This window comes from Aquila chrysaetos, chromosome 3, assembly GCF_900496995.4.
Source record: "Aquila chrysaetos chrysaetos chromosome 3, bAquChr1.4, whole genome shotgun sequence".
Lineage (NCBI taxonomy): Eukaryota > Metazoa > Chordata > Aves > Accipitriformes > Accipitridae > Aquila > Aquila chrysaetos.
Window position 1 is genome coordinate 6358733 of NC_044006.1, and position 18334 is coordinate 6377066.

General features: G+C 50.1%; 1 protein-coding gene and 1 long non-coding RNA gene across 3 annotated transcripts in view; one reads left to right on the forward strand and one right to left on the reverse strand.

The window, feature by feature from the left end:
- Positions 1-471: 471 nt before the first annotated feature.
- LOC115339437 lies at positions 472-4736 on the reverse strand. Of its 2 annotated transcripts, none has more exons than XR_003922711.1 (3): positions 4618-4736; positions 3563-4435; positions 472-1522 (listed from the first exon to the last, which is right to left on the reverse strand). It is a non-coding gene; the product is annotated as an uncharacterized LOC115339437 (long non-coding RNA). The 2 variants fall into 2 exon arrangements; XR_003922712.1 differs by lacking the exon at positions 472-1522 and adding an exon at positions 3088-3344.
- A 235-nt stretch (positions 4737-4971) lies between these two features.
- Positions 4972-18334, forward strand: part of PMEPA1 (prostate transmembrane protein, androgen induced 1) — a 53228-nt gene continuing 39865 nt past the window's right edge. The window contains 1 exon segment of the mRNA XM_030009457.2: positions 4972-5587. Coding sequence (XP_029865317.1) covers positions 5485-5587 — 103 coding nt within the window. The 5' untranslated portion in view covers positions 4972-5484.

Consider the following 18334-nt stretch of genomic DNA (forward strand, 5'->3'; position numbering starts at 1 on the left):
TGCCATCCTGGTTTTCCTAGCACAAGAAAATGAAATGTTTTCAGCTGGGGAGCTGTGAATTCAGAGGGTGATTATTTTTTGTTAGTGAAGTGATATATTTCCTACCAGTGCCTCCAATAAAATGTAAAGGTAGGGTGGAGTCTTTCCAGTGACGTCAGCCGGAGTTATATCAGGCCCCAAATGAGACAGAATGAGTTGGAATAACATTCTGGTGGCTTCAGTAAAAAATTTCATTACAAACAAATACTCGTTGACTTTTCAGCCCTCCTGGTTGGGAACAAAACCTCCTAAATGGGACCCAACCCGGCGCTGTGCAGAGATGGAAAAAAAAAAAGCACTTGGGAGGCAGCCGTGAACTGCCTGGGTTGGTGACAGCAGCTCCTGCCCCAGGGTCCGCGATGCCTCCGAGGGTCCTGGCCTCACCTGCGGGGACGGGAGGGAGCGGGTGGGCTGAGGAGGGGCTCCCAGTGCCGAGGAGGGAGGGTATTTCGGAGCCTTTTAGGTGGAATATTGTTTGAGGTAGGTTATTGACACTTTAGCAAATGGGATGAAGCCTTGGAAGGAAAATGCTCCCGCCGTTCCAAACAAGGATGAGAGCTTGTCTACCAAAGACTTAATTCACAGTATCATCTCCTGCGCTTTAAATCGTACCCGAGATGTAGCTGTTCTGATTTTCAAAGGCAAACAAGCCCTCAGCTAAAACTGGCGAGCATCCGCATCCCTGCCCGGCATTGTTCTCTGTCGTGGCAGTGACCTTGTTCTAATTGTCAGGAAGAAAACTTGAGTTTCTGGTACCAAATAGTTAAAAAAAATAAACTTAAAAGAGGTTAGTCACCAGAAAGTGGAAACCATGTCTGGAATTGTTAGAAATAAGGCTTGCTTGAAAATAAATATAGAATTATTCACCATGGTAACTATTGCCCTATTGCGTTAGTGCCTATCGATTTAACATTAATCCAAAGACTAATGCTGTGAAATATTTGGTCTCTTTAATGGACAACTGTTTAGTTAACAAAGCTTTGGGGAGTTCTGGAGTTTTTTGTTTCATTTTTCCTTAGATAGCCTCAACCACTTTTGGAAGAAAATGATTTGACTCTTAGGGTTACTTACTTCTCACATGGATCTCTCTTCCCAATTACATTTTATGAATTTACCCTTAGTGCTGCACTGTAATGATTATGCGGCGTCGCTCAAATCTTTTAACTAATGCTCAAGTGTTGCAGTGAGGAATAAAAGGAAAGATTTAAATGTGACTGCACAGGCAAATGCCTGAGTTCTGGCCAGGCAATGAGTGAAATTACACTATAGTCCAAAACTAGGCAGAGCAGACTGATGCGTCCGTGTCGCTCAGATTGTCCAAGGACCTCAGGTGTTACTGAAGCTCCCGTGTGTCCCTTTCCGTGGCTGAAGAGCCTGAGGCCGAGCGAGCAGCCCCAGCTCACCCTGAAATTTTGTGGCAAAACCAGGAAGCGAAGAGAGGTCTCGCGGTGCCAGGCTCATGCTGGAGCCGTCAGAGGTGTCTCTAGGGAGAACATAAGAAACCAAAAAAAGCTGATCAGTGACAGAATACAGGAGCCAAAATCAACAAAAGCGTGTCCTACCAGCCGAGCAGTACTCGCTGCTGGTACAGAAGAAACTCTGACAAATGGCAGTGGGCTGGAGGGTGGATAGCATTATTACAAAGAACAGGGTGAAGCATTTAAGTTAGCTGATGTACTTTTAATTTTTACAAGCCCATCTGGGATGACTTTAATTATTTGTTCTTAAATCATGGTGGAAAAATGCTGATTGTTCTTAAAGCCACATGAGTCGTTCAGATGAAATTGGGATGGTGGTAAACAGTGCATTTTTAAACCAGCATCGACTTGCAAACAGTTAGTTTTCTTTTTTTCTTTTTTTTTTTTTTTTTAAAGAAGGTTAGGAAGATGTGCGAACTTGCAGCAGCCTGCATCTGAAACTGGAGCCTTTATCCACCAAAGCTTTGCAAACTTGTAAAAACTCCCCCTAGAACAAGCTGGCTGATTCACGGGGTGAGGGCGGACGCCTTTGCCCCCCAAGAGAACCGGCTTTTCCACAGCTCAGTTGCAACCTGGGCACCGGGACCTCCCAGCCCGGGCTTGCCGAGCCATCAGAGCCGGTCAGGGTCTGTGAGATGCCTCCACCAAGGCTCCTTCTGCCACAGCGCCCATCCCCAGCGCGTCCTGCCTGCGAACAGGCCTCCAGCCGTGCCCTGCCACGTGCCGCCCCGTCTCCCGTTCCCTGGGCCCGTGGGTGACGCCGTGCCCAGTTGTGGAAGGCAAAAGCCGTGCCCGTTGCGGCAGAGAGAGCGGAGAAGGACTCTGTAACCCACCGCTCAAGTAACTGACCCGCCACAGAAGAATAATATATTACTTAGAGCTGCATTCACTTGCTGAAGACCGTTTAAGGATGTACCACGTCTGTGTCTTAAAATACAAGAATCCTGAATCAAAGACGAACTATGGCTGCATCCGCACAGCCGCTGAACTCGGAGGGCTCGGCAGCGGTGGCAGGGCCGGTGCTGGCAGGCTGCTGCCGGCTGCTCTCTCACGCAACACGAGGAAGCGTGTAGTGTTCGCCTTGACTTATTTATGGCGGTGCTACGTATTTTAAGTGCAAAGGACTGTTAGTTGCAAGCTGGTGGGCTCAGCTTAGCTTACAGTCACCTTTTCCGGCCAGTCAAGCAAGGTCTGTTGGAAACAGGTCTCTAATATTCAGCTGCCAAGTGTTTTAAAAGAAAAAAAAAAAAGGTATTTCCAGCTAAATAAAAGTGGGGTGATTGATAAAGCTGACCTGGCATTTGTCTTCAGAGTTTTGACCGTGCATGTGCCTTGCTTTAACTTTTGAGCTGGCCTTTCTGGGGCTCGCGGGCTCCCGCCTGCCCGAGGCCCGTGCCCCTGTCACGGGGTAACGCTGCTTCACATTTTCATGAAGCATTTCCAGAAATTTGCTTGGCACAAAAGGAACTGAGACTCCAGGACCAGCCTGAAGGAAGTGGCCAAAAGGCAGGCAAGCACTACCCCTTCTTTCTGCGTTACCGATGCAGAAACTGAGGCTGGGAACAAAATGTAAAAACAGGATTGGAGATGCTTTATTTCCAGTTCTAGCGTAGATTTTTTTTCAGGTAACTGTGCCTCCTCTCCCAGGCCTGCACACTAACCCCCACCTCTGGTGCCAGCCCTGGCACCGTGCAAACACGGCGCTCGGACCATAATTCATGTCTGCGCAGCACTGGGAAGCACAAACTTCTCAAAGCTCATTTCTATCCGAGCTGCAAGATCCTCTTCCGTGTTTCCTTTGGATTAGTAATTGTTGGGGGTTACCATCTGTCAAGCGGCAAAGAGTAAAAGATTAAACAACCTGGCAATTCCTTGTTCCTTCTCTGCAGGCATTTTCACAGGACTGGATGGGGCCACAGGAGTAAAGCGCAGGCGCGTATTTAATGTTAGTTTTTAGGTAGTCATGTAGAAATAAATCCCATTTTTGGGGGGGGGGGGGGGGGGGGGGGGGGGGGGGGGGGGGCGGAATGAAGGTTAAACCTTACCAGCGAGTGCCACCGTGCCTGACCTGACTCCTGACACCATCCATCTTGTCTGATTTCTACAGCTTTGTAGGAAAGCTTTTTGCAGATTTGGGTTGGTAGCCTGTCTGCTTCTCGGTGCGATCTTCCTGGCAGCATCTCTCGGGAGCGCAGGCCCCAGCTGGGGACTCTTCAGAGACTCCCAAATCCTAAATCAGAGCTATCAAGAATTATGGGAAAATATGCTTTCTTAGAAGATAACACTGAAGCTGTCTTTATCTCCCAGTAACAGGATTCACCGAGTATGATTGCAGCTACTTTGCACCACTACAGTTAAGCTTGTTTCAGCATTTTTATTATAAACCTCTGTTTTCACAGGTTTATTTCCCAGGAAAAAGAAAATAATTTAATCTCCGTCTTGACTAAAACTTGGTACGCTGAGCACTCGGGGAAGAGATGATGGTTTTTCCCTTTACCTGTCTAAAAAGTGAAGGGGGTCACTCCATTTTAAAGCGGTCGGTTTGAAACAAAACCGGGAATTTCTCCATCTGAAATAGTTTCTGAGCTTAGCAGAAGAAAGCAGCATTGTTGGCATTAACACTGGAGCCAAAGGCAGAATTCGCACTGAGTTCAGCCCTGGCTGAATCGGCGCTTACAGGTTTTTCCCCCCTCACATTTCTTTTCCAATCTTTCCCATTTTTTTTTTTTTTTCTTTGAAATGCTGCATTTGGGAACTGCCAGTGCAAAAGCTCTGTGGCTCTGGTGCCCGGGGGCCGTGCCGTGGGGGGGGGGGGGGGGGGTGTGTCTCTCCAGTCGGGCCGCCCTGACTCGGGTGGGCGTTGTGGGAGCGAGCCTGGCTTGCACGTGGTTTTCCTGCAGGACGCCCAAATCCAGACGCTTTTGGGGCCGATTTGCCCAAAATCGCCGCCGGGTCCCAACCACCGAGAAATAAAAAAAAAAAAAAAAAAATTAAAAAATTAAATGCGAGGGCGACTCGGGTGGGCGAGACCCTCGCTCCTCCCGGGAAAGCGGCCGCCCTCCCCCGCGCGGGGTGGGGGGGGGGTGGGTGTCACCGTTACCTGCCTTCGCGTTTCTGAGCGCCAACTCGGCGCCGTTCCCCCGCGGGGCGAGTCCCACCGGGTGTCCCGTGTCCGTGTCCCCGTCCCCCCCCCGCCACAGGCCGCCCTCCTCCAGCGGCTCCTCGCGTGGGGGGGCGGGGGGCGGGGGGGCAACCCGGCGTGCGCGAGCCGGCGCGGATGCCGCGCGGGGCAGCCCGGGGCGCGCGCGCGCCCCCCCCCCCCCGCTCCCTTCCCCTCCCGCCCGGCGGCGGCGGCGGCGGCGGCGCGGGGGAAAGGGCAGTCCCCGTCTGGCGCTGACGTCACGGGGCCCGCCCGCGGCTGGCGGCGGCGGCGGCGGCGGCGGGCGCGCGACCGCGTCCCCGTGGCCGTGAATGAGCGCGGGGGGCGGGAGCGGAGAGCGGGGAGCGGGGAGCGGGCGGGCCGCGCTCCCACCGCGCTCCCGCCGCGCCGCGTCCGCGCCGCGCCGCGCCGCTCCGCTCCGCCGCGCCCCACAAAAGTGCGGGGTTTGCCGCGGCCGGGCCGCAGCCCAGCCGCTTCCCGGGCCGGAGGGGGCGCGGAGCAGCCGCCGCGCCGCGTCGAGCTGAGCTGAGCTAAGCCGTGCCGAGCCGAGCCGAGCCGTGCCGTACCGAGCCGTACCGAGCCGTGCCGCGCCGCTGCGGGGGGCGCTGCGCCGCGCCGGGCTGGGTTTTTTTATTTCCAATTTTTGATCGCAGCTGCATTTCCCTCCCCCCGCCCCCCCGCGCCGAGGAGGAGCCCCGGCTTTATGTGGTGCTGCCCGGAGAGCGCTCGGCGGCCGTGAAGTTCTTTGTGTCGCCGTCGCCTTCTTTTTTTTTTTTTTTTTTTCTCTTTTTTTTTTTTTTTTTTTAAATGTATAACTTAATGGGTCTGAACAGCACGGCCGTAGCTATTCAGCCCAATGTGTCCTGCACATGCAACTGCAAAAGGTCTTTGTTCCAGAGCATGGAGATCAGTAAGTACTCGTCCTGCTGCTGCCGCGGGGCCGGCCCCGACTTCCCCGGGTGTGAGTGCGAGTGGGTGCGAGGGTGCGGGTGGGCACGGCGGCTCTGGAGATCGGCGGCGCCCCGCGCCCCCGCCGCGGGCAGGGAAGTTTCCGCGGGGGCTCCCGGCAGCGCCGGGACCCTTCGCTGCGATGCGCTTTCTCGGAGTGCTGATTATTTTTTATCTACCCCCCCCCCCCCCCCCGCCTTCTCCGTGCGAGCTCTGGTCTCTCATCTGTTGCCGTTGGGGTGTCTGGTGCGGGTGTGACACGGCGCGAGTGGGTGCGTGACACGGCGTGACACGGCGGGCCGGGGACGGGCGGGTCCCGGCGGGACGGGCTGGCGGAGCGGGCCCGGGGCACAGCCTCCCCCCCCCCCGGGACACAGCCTCCCCCCCGGGGCTGCCTGCGGAGCGCGGCCGCTCCCGCGCTCTCCTCTCCCCCCCCCTCGCCCTCCCCGGCATCGGTGTGTGGAATCCCGGCTCTCCCCCGTCTCGCCTCCATCACCACCCGCATCTCGCCCCTTCCCCCGCGGCTCAACCCCGGCCGGTGCAGCCGCCACTGCCCCGCGTGTCTGCCCCTCCTGTGGGGGGGAGCCCTGGCCCCCGAGCCTCCTCCGGGGGTCTTCATTAGCCCCGGTGTAAATCACCTTCCTCTCGTTACTGCGGGGGGGGGGGGAGCGCTGCGGTCCGGACACCCGAGTAGGGCTTATATTTGGAACCTGTTCCCCCCCCCCCCCCCCCCCCCCGCCTCCAGCCCCTGGGGGCTTTTTGCTCTGAGGGTCTATTTGACTTTTTTTAGTAGTATTTTTCAACCCTCGCAGAGTAGCAGCGAGTACAGTGCCTGACCTAAATATCCACTACTTTTCTGTTTGCTCTTTCCCTCTTGGAAATGAGGCGTGCGGAGGTGAGAGAGAAAAAATATTGCTGAGGAAAGAGAAATGGGTTGGTTTCTCTGGCAATTTAAAGCGAATGGTATTTTCTGTGTAAAGGGAAGGTTTTCAAGGCTTCCCGGGCTGGGTGGGTTGTCAGGATTGTACCCCGCTTAACACCTTGTTCTGTGCCGTGGAATCTAAACCCTACACAGACTAATGCAAAATGGCCCAAAATGAAAACTTGGGAAAGAGTCTTGATTTTGCATATATTCCTGGCACTGCGATGGAGCAGGCTCGCGCTCGGTGCGTGGAGGGGAAAGTCAGCTGAGCTGTGCCTGTTTCTGCTAGCACAGGATTTGCCCCGTTACCTCCAGCGGGGTTGCAGAGCAGTATTTTAGAGCCGGCATCTGTCCCTTGGTATTTTGGATGGCTTTTGTCCAGTGTCATCTGCCTTCGCTTTCTCCAGTTTCATCGTTGTTTAATTCAGGTGTCTGAGTCCTGGAGAAGGTCTGTAGGCATTTGTATACCGGGTACTAAAATGTGTTCATTCTGAATTTTAGCATAAACCATACCCTTTGTACTGTATGCACATTTAATCTTGATTTAATCTCATTCGTGTTCAGACAAAACTAAGCTGGATTTGCCTGATTTTATTAACACTACCGGTACTGAACAGACCATTATTCTTTCCTGACTTTAACAGGCCGGGCTAGATGTGCATACCAATAGCAGTGTATAAATAATGAAGATACAGTTCTTTTTTGTGTCAGCTGGTTGGTGAACATAAACTGTGTCCCACAGAATTGCAAGGATGAGAGACTTTACTTTGTGTCTGATCAAGGCTTATGGTTATGATAAAAGTTGTGAATTAAAATGTGTAATGTCTTTTGAAGAAAAAGCTTCTCTTCCAGTCTAACTCTTGGCATGAGGTCTTGTTGGAACAACTCAGGCTTTTAATTTCATTCCCTGACTTTTTAGAAATAATGTATTTTATAATTTTTTCCCCCATTTTTTCAGCGTATGAAAGGCTTGGTAGCAGGCAGGTGCCAGTTACGGATGGGGCGGGTGTGAGAGGCTGTGAGTGAAGTACGCTGGAGGACACCTTGCCTGAATTCGGACGGGTGTTGCGGGAGCCTCGTGCCTGATGCCACATACGGCTCCCGAGGTCCTTCCCCAGTTTGTCCCCTGCCAGCGCTGCGCCCGTCCCCCTGCGTCCGCCACTCAGCTCTGGGGTCCTGACACTCAGGCGCCGAGTTCCCATTAGCTCCCGGGAGCCTTGGATCGAGCTCCCTTAATGCTGCTCTTCCTTATTTCATTTTCAGCTAGGTTTCTTTATCGCCAATGCTATTTATTTCTTTCCTGCCGATGGCAGGCAGCATTAGCTCACCTCGGTGCTACAGGAGGGCTTTGGTTGCACCGCAGGGGCTGTTACCTGATCGCTTTCTCCACCTGGGTTCGGTGGAAAGGATAGAGTTGAGCCTCCCCGAGATGAACTCATTATACAGCTTTTTCCCCTCTCCAATCGCTCGGTTTTATTTGTCTTTCTAATACGACTTTGAGGGAACCTCGGGGCAGCTACCACCAGATGCTGTTTAATTTTCTAGCCAAAAGTTGCCACGCAGGAATGCTTCGGGAAAGTGGCATAACTGTAAACTCTTGTAATTTAACCCTCTAATTAAGTTAACTGCACAACTGATCCCCAAAAATATTTCTTTGCAGGCTTTATTCCGTACGGCAGGCTGCGGCGCTGCGGTGGAGGAAGCAGCTGGTTTCTGTGCGTGGCGCTCCCAGATTAGGATTAGAAAAAGGCTTTTTGGGGGCGGGGGCGCGGAGTCTCGCCCGCCGCCGCCTGGGCTGTAGTGCCAATATGCCGGGCGGCGTTAAGCAGCCAGACGTCTGCGGCAGTGGTCTCTAATCGCTTCGGCTGGGTGAAAGAGGTCAGGGGTGATTGTCGTGGCGGAAGAGTCTGTAAATAACTAATTATTTGGCGCGGGGAGCGGAGCGAGGCGGCCTGCCTGCCTCCCCGCTGGCTTCCCCGCTCGCTTGCCCCGGGCGGCTGGGATCCTGCCGCCGGCTGGGTCGGTGGGAACCGCCGGCGGCCGATGCCGCGGCCCCGACGGCGGGGGGGACCTCCCGCCTGCGCCGGGGCCGCTTCGCACCCCGCAGGCGGGGACGTGTCCCGGAGGGTTCCGGGTGCCGAGGCTGGGGATCCTGCCTCCGCGGGCAGCCGAGCATCCCCGCGAGAGGATGACTTCAGGCGTGGGGCGCGAGGGCAGGTCCCTCTCTGGGCCGGGTGGCCCTCGGCGGAGGCTTTGCTCGGGCAGTAACGTTAGCCGAGGCGTTCGGGAGTTTTAAGAGGCGTCCTCGCTTCTCCCCGAGGAGAGGAGGCCGTTCCCTCGGCTGGCAGCCGCGTGCCCGGCCGGTGGAGGGCTGGGGCGAGCGAACCGTGAGAGCGGGTTTCCGTCCAAGCGAGGACTTCTAGGTTTTCACATTCTTTGGTTTAATAACAAACCGAACGCAGATGGCTCAACCAGGGATCACGTCTCCTTTCCACTTCAGACTGCTTTTTTGGCAAATACGTTTCTTTCCTGACGCCGTGTCAACGGCAGTTACGGCTTCTTCCAGGGTGGAGTGGATAATAACCATGTACTTCTTTATTCCCCCCCCCCAAGTTTTCCTCCAGGAGGTAGGGACATGGAGGGAAGCCAGAGCTGCTGCCAGTGTTTCAGCAAGCTAGAGAGTGTTTGCACAGAGTGTGTTCAGTTTGTGGCATCTCAGTTTGACTTCAGCTAAACCGGGGAGTTCCCCGTGTCTGCCTCTGGCCATGTGTTCGTGAGAAGCGCTGCTTTCTGCCGAGATCAGCGTCCCGAGGTGCGACCCGAGCGCGGACGGCTTCTGCTTACGGTGGCCTGAGGACTGTCTGTGTGTGCCCTCGGCCGGCCCCGGGGACCCCGGCGGTCTGCGGTCCCAGCTCTGCGGGTCCCACCGCTCGTACCCGGGGCAGCAGGGAAAGTCCTGGTTCCCTGAGCCTGGAGAGCACAGGGGTCTTAAAATTACGGTTTTATTTTGTGCCCTCAGGCGGTGATTTTAATCTCAGTGTTTTATAATCAGTGTTGAGAATGAAAAGACACAGAGGAGGAAATGGAGGGAAAATAGTCAAACTTTGTTTTTTTCCTCTGGGTGAACACCTGGATTGCGTTGTGCTGCACGGCAGGACGGGCACACAAGGCACCACAGGGGATCCTATGGAATCGGAGGTGATCATATATAATGCAAAGTGACATGGCTAATTCTTCCTTTTCTGTCACTATCAGGGTATATTCAGAGGAGGATGTTCGACACAGTATGTCCTGTTACCTTCTGCCATGAAGGCGTCCTCTACCCCCTGAATAAGCCCTTGGCTTGCCTTCATTTTATTTAGTAGTATGTTTTCAGATCCTGGTTGTGAGAGGACTGGCACTGAAGGGTGTGTGGGAAACAGCAACCATATTGCTTTCCTTAAAGCCAGGAATTCCCAAGGTAGGGTCTGGGATCACCTCTGAATTTTCAGGATATTGAATTAGCCGAGCTACCGCTGCTTCCTTTGCAGGTGGAGAGAAGAGTACCTACAAATGTATTTTCTTACTTATTTTTATTTGCTGTTGCTCACCAAATATACTAATATTTTTAGATTTCCCCGGCTGAGAGTTGGTGGCTAGATAAATCCAGTTTTAGAATGAATTTGTAAACCTAAATTATAAATGGATAGACGTGAGGAGACCTTTCCAAGGGAAGTACCAAAATACATGGTGTCACTAATAGACAGTAATTACAATCCAGCTTCTTTCCTGAGTAACTCATTGTACAGTCATGTCTGTTGGTCTTGTTTCAGGTAATAGCAACTCTCAGAATTTGGTAACCCTAATTAGCTAAAAAAGGTCATTTATTTGCAATGGTGTTTCATGAAAAAACTGACTACCAGTTTGCTTCCTGGAAGGAGATCCCGTGCGTGGTGTGCGGTTTGTCTTATCAGATCCCTCAGGTTCTCTGATACACAGTGCATCTGTTGTTGGCGTGTTTCATCAAAGTAATAAAGCCTGGCTGGAAAGCTCGCGAGGAGGGAGGCACAAGGGCCACTTTGCTGCAATTAAGTGGAAACTTGGTTCACACCATGAGCACGCTCCCAGACGTCCATAAAGCAAAGGAATCATTAATGTCGACGGGGATGTTTTATGCAGTGTTCTTCCCGTCTGTGTAGCTAAACTGCCGGGTGATTATTTTATAATTATTTTGGGTAGCAGAAGGTAGGTCACTTGGGCAGTTCCCAGGTGAGGAAACACATCAGAGACTTGTTCTGGCTGCACGCAGCGTGGCCAGAGGGGGATTTCGGCACAAGGCTCTCCTCCGTGAGAGCAGGATCTGACCCATCATCTCTGATTACGTGGGCTGCTGCATTGCTGCTTCCTTGCTGCACTAAAAGTAATAGTGGTCTTGGAGGTCCTTCAGGAGCGATGCGTGAGCGCAGGGCGTAGTGGAGCGGTGTAACAGCAATACCGGCGTTAAGCACAGTGCTGCGGTGGCAGGAATAGCTACCTGAGCTGTCAGCACTTCAGTGCTTGCAGGGTGAGACTGTATATGTATACACCTCTGAGAGCTGACAAGTTTTCTACTGTCTGTGTGTGTATGCAGGCATAAACACATATGTGAAAGTTAATTGATTTAGTAATACAAGAAGGTAGTTCAAAATGAACTGGTTAGTGAAGTAGTGGGTAACCAGAGAAAGGAGTAGTGGGGTTTGGGCCTTTTGTTTGGTTTTTTTTTTTTTTTTTTAAAGCAGATAAATTTCAGCTGTAGGAGTTTATCATCCAAATCAGAGGATTTGGGGAGCTATTGAGAGTAAAGAGAGCTTTGATGATTTGGCAAGGAATACAGCTTCTAAGGCAGCACTTTGATCTGCATTTTAAATGCTGCTTTGTAATGACAGTTTCACAATTTCTTTTCCCATTTTAAGTCAGTTTTGCAGAGGTATGTTTTGAGAGAAAATAGTAACAGCACACATTATTCTTATTGGCTTCCGAGCCAGCTAGAACTTGTAGTTCATCCCAGATCTTTTGGCTACTATGGTAAATTTATGATTACACCAAAAAGGAAATTAGTAGAGATGTTAAATATCAAAGCTTTGCAAATCTTTTGAAATATCTGCAGTGTGAAACCTAAACTTGCATTAGCATTTTTGCTGCGGTATGTTGTACAGTATTTATCTACGCATCCACCTAATATTGGAGGTTCCTGATTTAGCTTTTTTTTCCTTCTAAAGGACACACTACTGTTTAGCACATGCATCCTTTTAGTCTTGGGTTGCACCTGAAGACCTTGATTCTAGTGACTCCAGCTTTCTAAAGACAAGCTGGTGCTGCTGTAGCAGTGCTATTGGGAACCTTTTTCTTCCCCTTCTATCTACAGCACATCCTCAGATAAACTCTCGTTGGAGGGAGAAGGTTGTTGTCGCCTACGTATTCTTATACAAGAGAACTTGTTGCATTAATTTATGTAGTATGGGTAGAGTAGGAGAGAGGGTAGGAATTGGGAATGTTTATTAAGGTTTTCATTTAAATCTTGCATAGCATCTTTCCTTCTTGTAGCCAGTTTGGGGTAGGGTTTATACCTCTCTTGGGAAATCAGCAGCCTTAAGAGTGAGGACAAATAAGCAAGTTTTCCCAAACTGATTTAGAGCTGTGTGGTAGCTCTTCTCGTGCTGTTTTTGGCCTCTCCTGAGCTGTGACTAAGCCGTACCAGGCTGGCAGCTCTTTGCTTGTGGACTAAGTTCAGCTGGTGTGTAGAAGAGGGCACACGTTTCATTTGCAAGCTAAATTAGCCCATGAAGTTGGGTCTTCAGTTACATGTAAAGGGTAGCATCACTGTAAGACCTTAGACAAATAGCATCGCATATACATTTAACTTTCATCCTTTTCCTAACTGTCAGTGATTTTGTTCAGTTAGACATTATCCTTGTTATTCTGCATATCTCTCTGGTACAGGATGCCGATTTGGAGCATGTGAGGCTGTGTGGCCCTGAGACTTGTAAATTTAGCTGTCATGCTTAGAGATGCTACAGCCAGTGCACTGGTGCATATTGCAGGCCCAGGTTGGCACCAAGTCCACCGTCACCTTTAGATTTTTTTAATTTAATGCTACCTTTTCACTGCGTACAGCAAGGTAGCATTGCTAAGGTTGTAATCGATGCAGTATCCCCTTTTTTCTCCAAGTAGTCAGACTTCCAATTTCTCGTTGATACAAGACTAGGCTTATGCTCTGTCTAGAAGAGGGTGTGTTTTTCTCTGTGTGGTGTAAGTTAGTGTTGTCACAGGCTGTGGTGTTACATGAAGATACCTTGGACATATTTTGAAACTTGCCTCACAAGTTGTCAGTGTTGGTGGATGTCCACAGTACTTTCAAATGGTTCACACATTTGTGTTCAGTGTATTCAGTCTTGCACATATCTTTAATAAAATGCCTCAGACTGGCTAATTTTTCACTTGCAGTATACATTCAAAAATGTGCATTTAGAAAGGCAAGTGCTTTTGCACATGGCAGTTCTCTGATCCGTTCACGAGACCCTGCTCGTGCCCGCAGTGCTGAGGAATTATACCTGTGATGGTTTGCTGGCGTGAAGTTTGTGCACTTCAGCAGGTGCAGCAGGATTTCCCACATTTGCAAACTTGGCCCAAACAACCCAGCAAAGCAGAATTTAGCCTTGGAGAATGAAAGCTGATTAACCCCCAGGCTTGGAGCATACCAAGAATGAAAAGGCGTACTTGCACAAAAATCAATACTACTTTTCAAGAATATATGCAGGACGTGGTTTGGGGATTTTTTTCCATCTCTTCATTCTGTCCAATATGTTAAGTAGCTGGTTTGTTACTCTAACCCCCTACAAATGATTGTCAGTAATAATTCTGTAAAACTATGAATCAACTCTGCATGACTTTGTGCAAATAGACTGAGTAATTTCTTTGTTCTTTTCTTCTTACTTTGTAATTGGAGTCTGTAAAAGCCCAAAGGTTTGGTCTTGTGGAAAGCATGATTCATTTATTGGTGTCTGTGCCGACTAGTTATCTTTCAGTAATTCCAGAGTGCTGCTACAAGCCAAGAGTGATTCATACATGGCTAAGTGCACAAACAAATGGGGTCATGGCCATCTGCAGAAACTTTTCTAATCTATTTATGGTATCGGAGAAAGAAGTGGGTGTATTAAGGATGATGGAATAGGTGTCAATTACATTAGTGAATATAACCGGTTAAGTAACACTAACCATTACTCAAAACCACATCTGCTCATTGCTAAAGATCACGACAGTAGGTCCTATTTAAATGTTAACATAGGTCTGATAGGAGAGTTGGGTTGAGTGTCTAGCTTGCCTCCTGAGGAGCTCACCATCATAACTGCTACGGTGGTTTCTTCTACCTTCCTTGAGGTTGAGACGTTAACTTGCACTATGACTGTTTGTAGTGGCAAAGTCTGGCTGTTGCAGACCTCAGTCATTGTATGCTTTACATGCAGAATTTGGCCTAATGCTTAATTAACTTGCTGTTGATGATCAGTGGTAGGGTTTTTCATTTGCACACCAGGCAGAACGGCTGTGCAACATCTTAGTAGAGACAGTGGTGGTCAGGCGAGTAGGTTTTCCTTCCAAATGCATCTTCGGTGCTTTAAAATCTCAGAGGGAAGACAACCTGCATCTTATGAGGTACCTTTCCTCTACTTCTGTCCCATTTCACTCATTGTGAGAATTATTAATTTTCCCGTTCATAACTCTGATAACAAAACAGCCCCGTCGGAATTGCTTTGTTCGGATTTTAGTCTTTTACTTTGGGGGAGGCAGTTTGCTCCTGCCTTGCTCGCGAGTGGAGGAGCTGGGCCCCAGGGCTGGCATTGGGTGCCTGAGTTGATCGTGAGAAGGAGTTTGAGACTCCTCCAGAAAACAGCAGGGGCAAGAAGCGTTCCTGAGGCGTGTGGATGAGGGCGGCTGGCGGGCTCGCTCCGGACCGCTTACTGCCAGTGCCTGCTTACTGTCAGTCTTGCACACTGCAGCCGGTTTTGCACCTGAGATACGTGTATCCAACAAGATCTTGCCCTTGCAGAGCACGTGGTGGTCTCACAGTGCTTTAGAAACATCCCACGTCCGCAGGATGGATGAGCATTACTCCGGAGGCACAGGTGGACCAGCGCCGTGAGGTTTGGAAGCGGCTGTAGCCCTGTCTGCCCGAGCCCTGGGAGACTCGTGCGGTCACTGCTGGCTTGTGTTTGATTTCAAAGGACTTGACTGGAGCAGAGAGCTCATGGACTCAAATTTCTGTAAATTGAATTTAAGCGTCGGTGCTGGCCAAAAATACGGAAGAATTTGGCAACATGTCGTTGTTGCCCTTCTGCTGACGTTTTGAGCGCTGCGACCATTTCTGCTGCACCCTCGCCGCACGTGGTCTCATGGAGGGAGACGGGGCCCTGGCTGACGCACCGAGCATGCTGCGCAGGGGGAAGTGACCCAGACTTTTGCCCAAAGGACTGATGAGCCTCTCCTGATGTCTGAACAGCTTTCTTCTTCTGCCCTTGCTTTATTTAAGTCAACAGATTGTGTAAGCCACATGCTAGATTTACCTGCAGGGCAAGTGGGAAGGAAGCAGTGCCATTTGGATGAATTCCCAAAAGACGTCTAACCGCTGAGCGTTAAGACTAACATTTCCAAGCCCGAGTCCCTACAACCGTCCTCCTGAATCTGCTCACCGCCTCCTCCATCCGTGTGCGATGCACCCGTGGCTTCAGCTGCCGAGGACGAGTCCCGGGGGAGCTGCCCGCTGCGGCCGCTTGCTGGCGGGTCTGCTGCAGGTTGGGCTCTGGGCTGAGCGAGCTCGGACATTATCCCCCTTAGTGGTTTCTGTTTAATATTATGATTAATGTTGTTATTTCTTATAAAAACAAAAAATCCCTCCCCCAAACGAAGCCGAGCCTCCTGCACCCTCCCGTGCTGCGTTTCCCACGGTGCTGAGGGTACTGGCTGGCTGTTGGAGCTGCAGGGGTGAAACCCACAGCTCAGCACCTTAAAGGACCCAGGGCTGGGCTTGTTCTTGGTGCACGCTCCAGACTTGAAACCGGGCTGGATTTCCTTGTGCTCTTTGCACAAGTATCAGTGCAATGAGACCCGGTTCCTCGAGAGCCGGAGAGCGTCGGTGTCCCCTGCGCTGGCCTGGGCTGCAAGGGCTCGCCTTCGCTGAAGGCAGATGTCTCGGCTGCTTTCCTGGAGGAGCAGGTCCTGCTCTTTCCGTGGTTTTTTTTCATTCTTTCCACCATTATTCCACCTCACCAAGGGTGGTCTCTTGGCTTCAATAACGTAGCATATACAGATTAGGCTCTTTAGCACCGAGCTCTGAAAAGTACCTTGGCCTGCTAGGTGCTGCCCTTAGGACAGTTAAGGAACAGCATGACTTATGGACGCTTGTTTCACGCAATTCAGAGTAAAATTATCTTAAATTGCAATAATTTCCCATATAATAAACAGAGATCTCACTTTTATTGTTACACTTACATTACTGTAATGGGACTTTGCTTGAATTGGAAGATGCGTTTTCGAGTTCAGTGTCTCCCTCTCCAGCGTGCTCAGACACACACGAGGTGCGTAACACTTAATGATACTGATCACTGGTGTGTAATGCAATGAACGTTTTATATTTCTCTAGTGTGACTTATTCATAGCAGTATATACAAATTTCACCTTTTTCAGCTTTTGCTGTGAATGCAGGTGAAGGCTGTCCTGTTGACTGATGTGCGAGAGATCGGCTCAAGAATAAGGAGAGGGGGCAGAGGTCTTTGATGGGGATCCTGCATGCTCCCAGTGAGGCACAGAGCAAACTATGGGGTTACAAATGTATTCTGTCTTGCTGATAGCTTTTAATCCTCATCGTTCTCATGGGTTTTCTTGATAAATACTTTTCAACATCTACTGACTTGCCATCCAGGCCTGAATTGTAAGGAACAATAAACTTAATGGACAGCCTCAATTTAATAGATTCACTGTGAGCTTTTTATTAGTGCAGCTTTTTTTTTAAAAAAAAAAAAAAAGAAAAAAGATGACTGCATTTATTTAATTTAGGTTTAGAAAGTAGCTCTTTCAAATCTGAGGGAAGCATGCCTGAGTGGGCTCAGTTCAGCTAATTTGGTTGTGCAGCGAGGGAAGGATCTGTCCTGCTGTGCAGCCTGCAGAGCGCTGGCTGGTCTTGAGTGGGTTAACAGCCGCGTGCCGATGTTCAGGAATTTCTGTTTTGACTTGACCATGGGGTTTTGCTGCTCTTCAGACCACAAGTGCACTCCAGTCGCAGCAGGTTCATGGGTTTGGAGATGCTTTTCATCCTCTCCTGTTCCTTCTGTTCGCTCGGGAAGGGATCGCGCTGTATCTTGCAGCCATGTGTCTTCCTTGGTTACGCTTCTAGAGATTTGCAGACCCACATTAAGCATCTATTAAATTAAGCAAAATGGCCTTTATAAAGCTACATTTCAAGTGGAAGAAATGCTTTATGTAACATAGGGGTATGTGAGGGGACCTAAATACAAGCTTAAATTGGCTGTTACAAAAATAGGTATAATTGGTTTTTTGCACAGTGATTTTACGGCTTCTGAGCTTTAACGTCCTGATGAAATCCTGCATCCAGTCCACACACAGCCAAGGAGATGGGAGTTGAGGACCCCGAGTAATGGGACTTGTTCTAGGAACAGCCTTGGCCTCGTTTGCAAATTCGGACATACCTGTCATTTGCTGAGGCTCTGCTTTGTCTGAAAGGTGTCTGGAGCAGTGGGTTCCTCTCGCCTGTGTTTGCCCTTCGGTCTGTCCCTCAGCCACCCAGTGTCAGGGCTGGGCAGGGGAAGGGGCTTCTCCTGCTATCCTTGTAACTACTTGCAGGTGAAAAATGCAGAACTCTTGCAGCTGTACCCTCCGAACTGTGCACATGCCAAGAGCTGCAGCTTTGTTTTCCAGGCTGATCAATGCGGATAATTTAAGTTGTTGGGTAATTTAGTCGCTGGAGGCACTTCTGGGGGCTTGGTGTGAGAGCGACTGCTTTGCTTCTCCCCTTGGAGAAGGCTGGGGACGGTTTCCCTCTGAACTGAGGCTTCCCCGGTAGTGGCAGGGGCCAGGCGATGCTGTGGGGCTGTCACCCAGCCGTTCTGGGATGGGGAGCCTGAGGAAGTGGAGGATATCGCCTTTTGACCTTGCATCCTCATATTAATCCAGATAGTCTTTCCTGTTTCTATATTTAAAGCCTTTCCGTTCTTCTGTCTGGAGAGACAGAGTGTCGGCTCTCTTGGGTAAAGATTGACCCATCCTCTTTTGGAAAGCTGGTCCCCAAGTAGCTTTTCTCCATAGAAAACAAGGCTCCTCCGAATCTCGCTGGCAGGAATTGGGAGAGTAATTTTTTCATTTGGTATATCTTCAACCAGTTAGGACTTAGAGCTGGTTTTCTTTCTAGCTTACTAAAGGTCTTACAAGGATGAAAAAACTCTATTGCTTTCCTAAGAGTGTCTTAGGCAACACATGGGAGGAAAGCCTGGCGCTGTGAGACAGGGCGGAAAAAGCTGAAATAGGATTTGCTGCTGCTTTGAAACTATCCCTTTTTAATTGTCCAAACAGCGTTTCAAAGAAAATCTCTGCTCTTCTCTATCTTCTTCCAGCATTATAATTCTATATAATCAGTTTTCTTTCTCAAAAAGAATAGGGTGTGATTTTTTTTATTTTTTTTTTTTCCAGAAGGAGGACGGGATAAATTCCAGATGTTGCTGGGATACACTTTCTGCCTCTGTTTAATGTTTAGTGGCTTTCAGT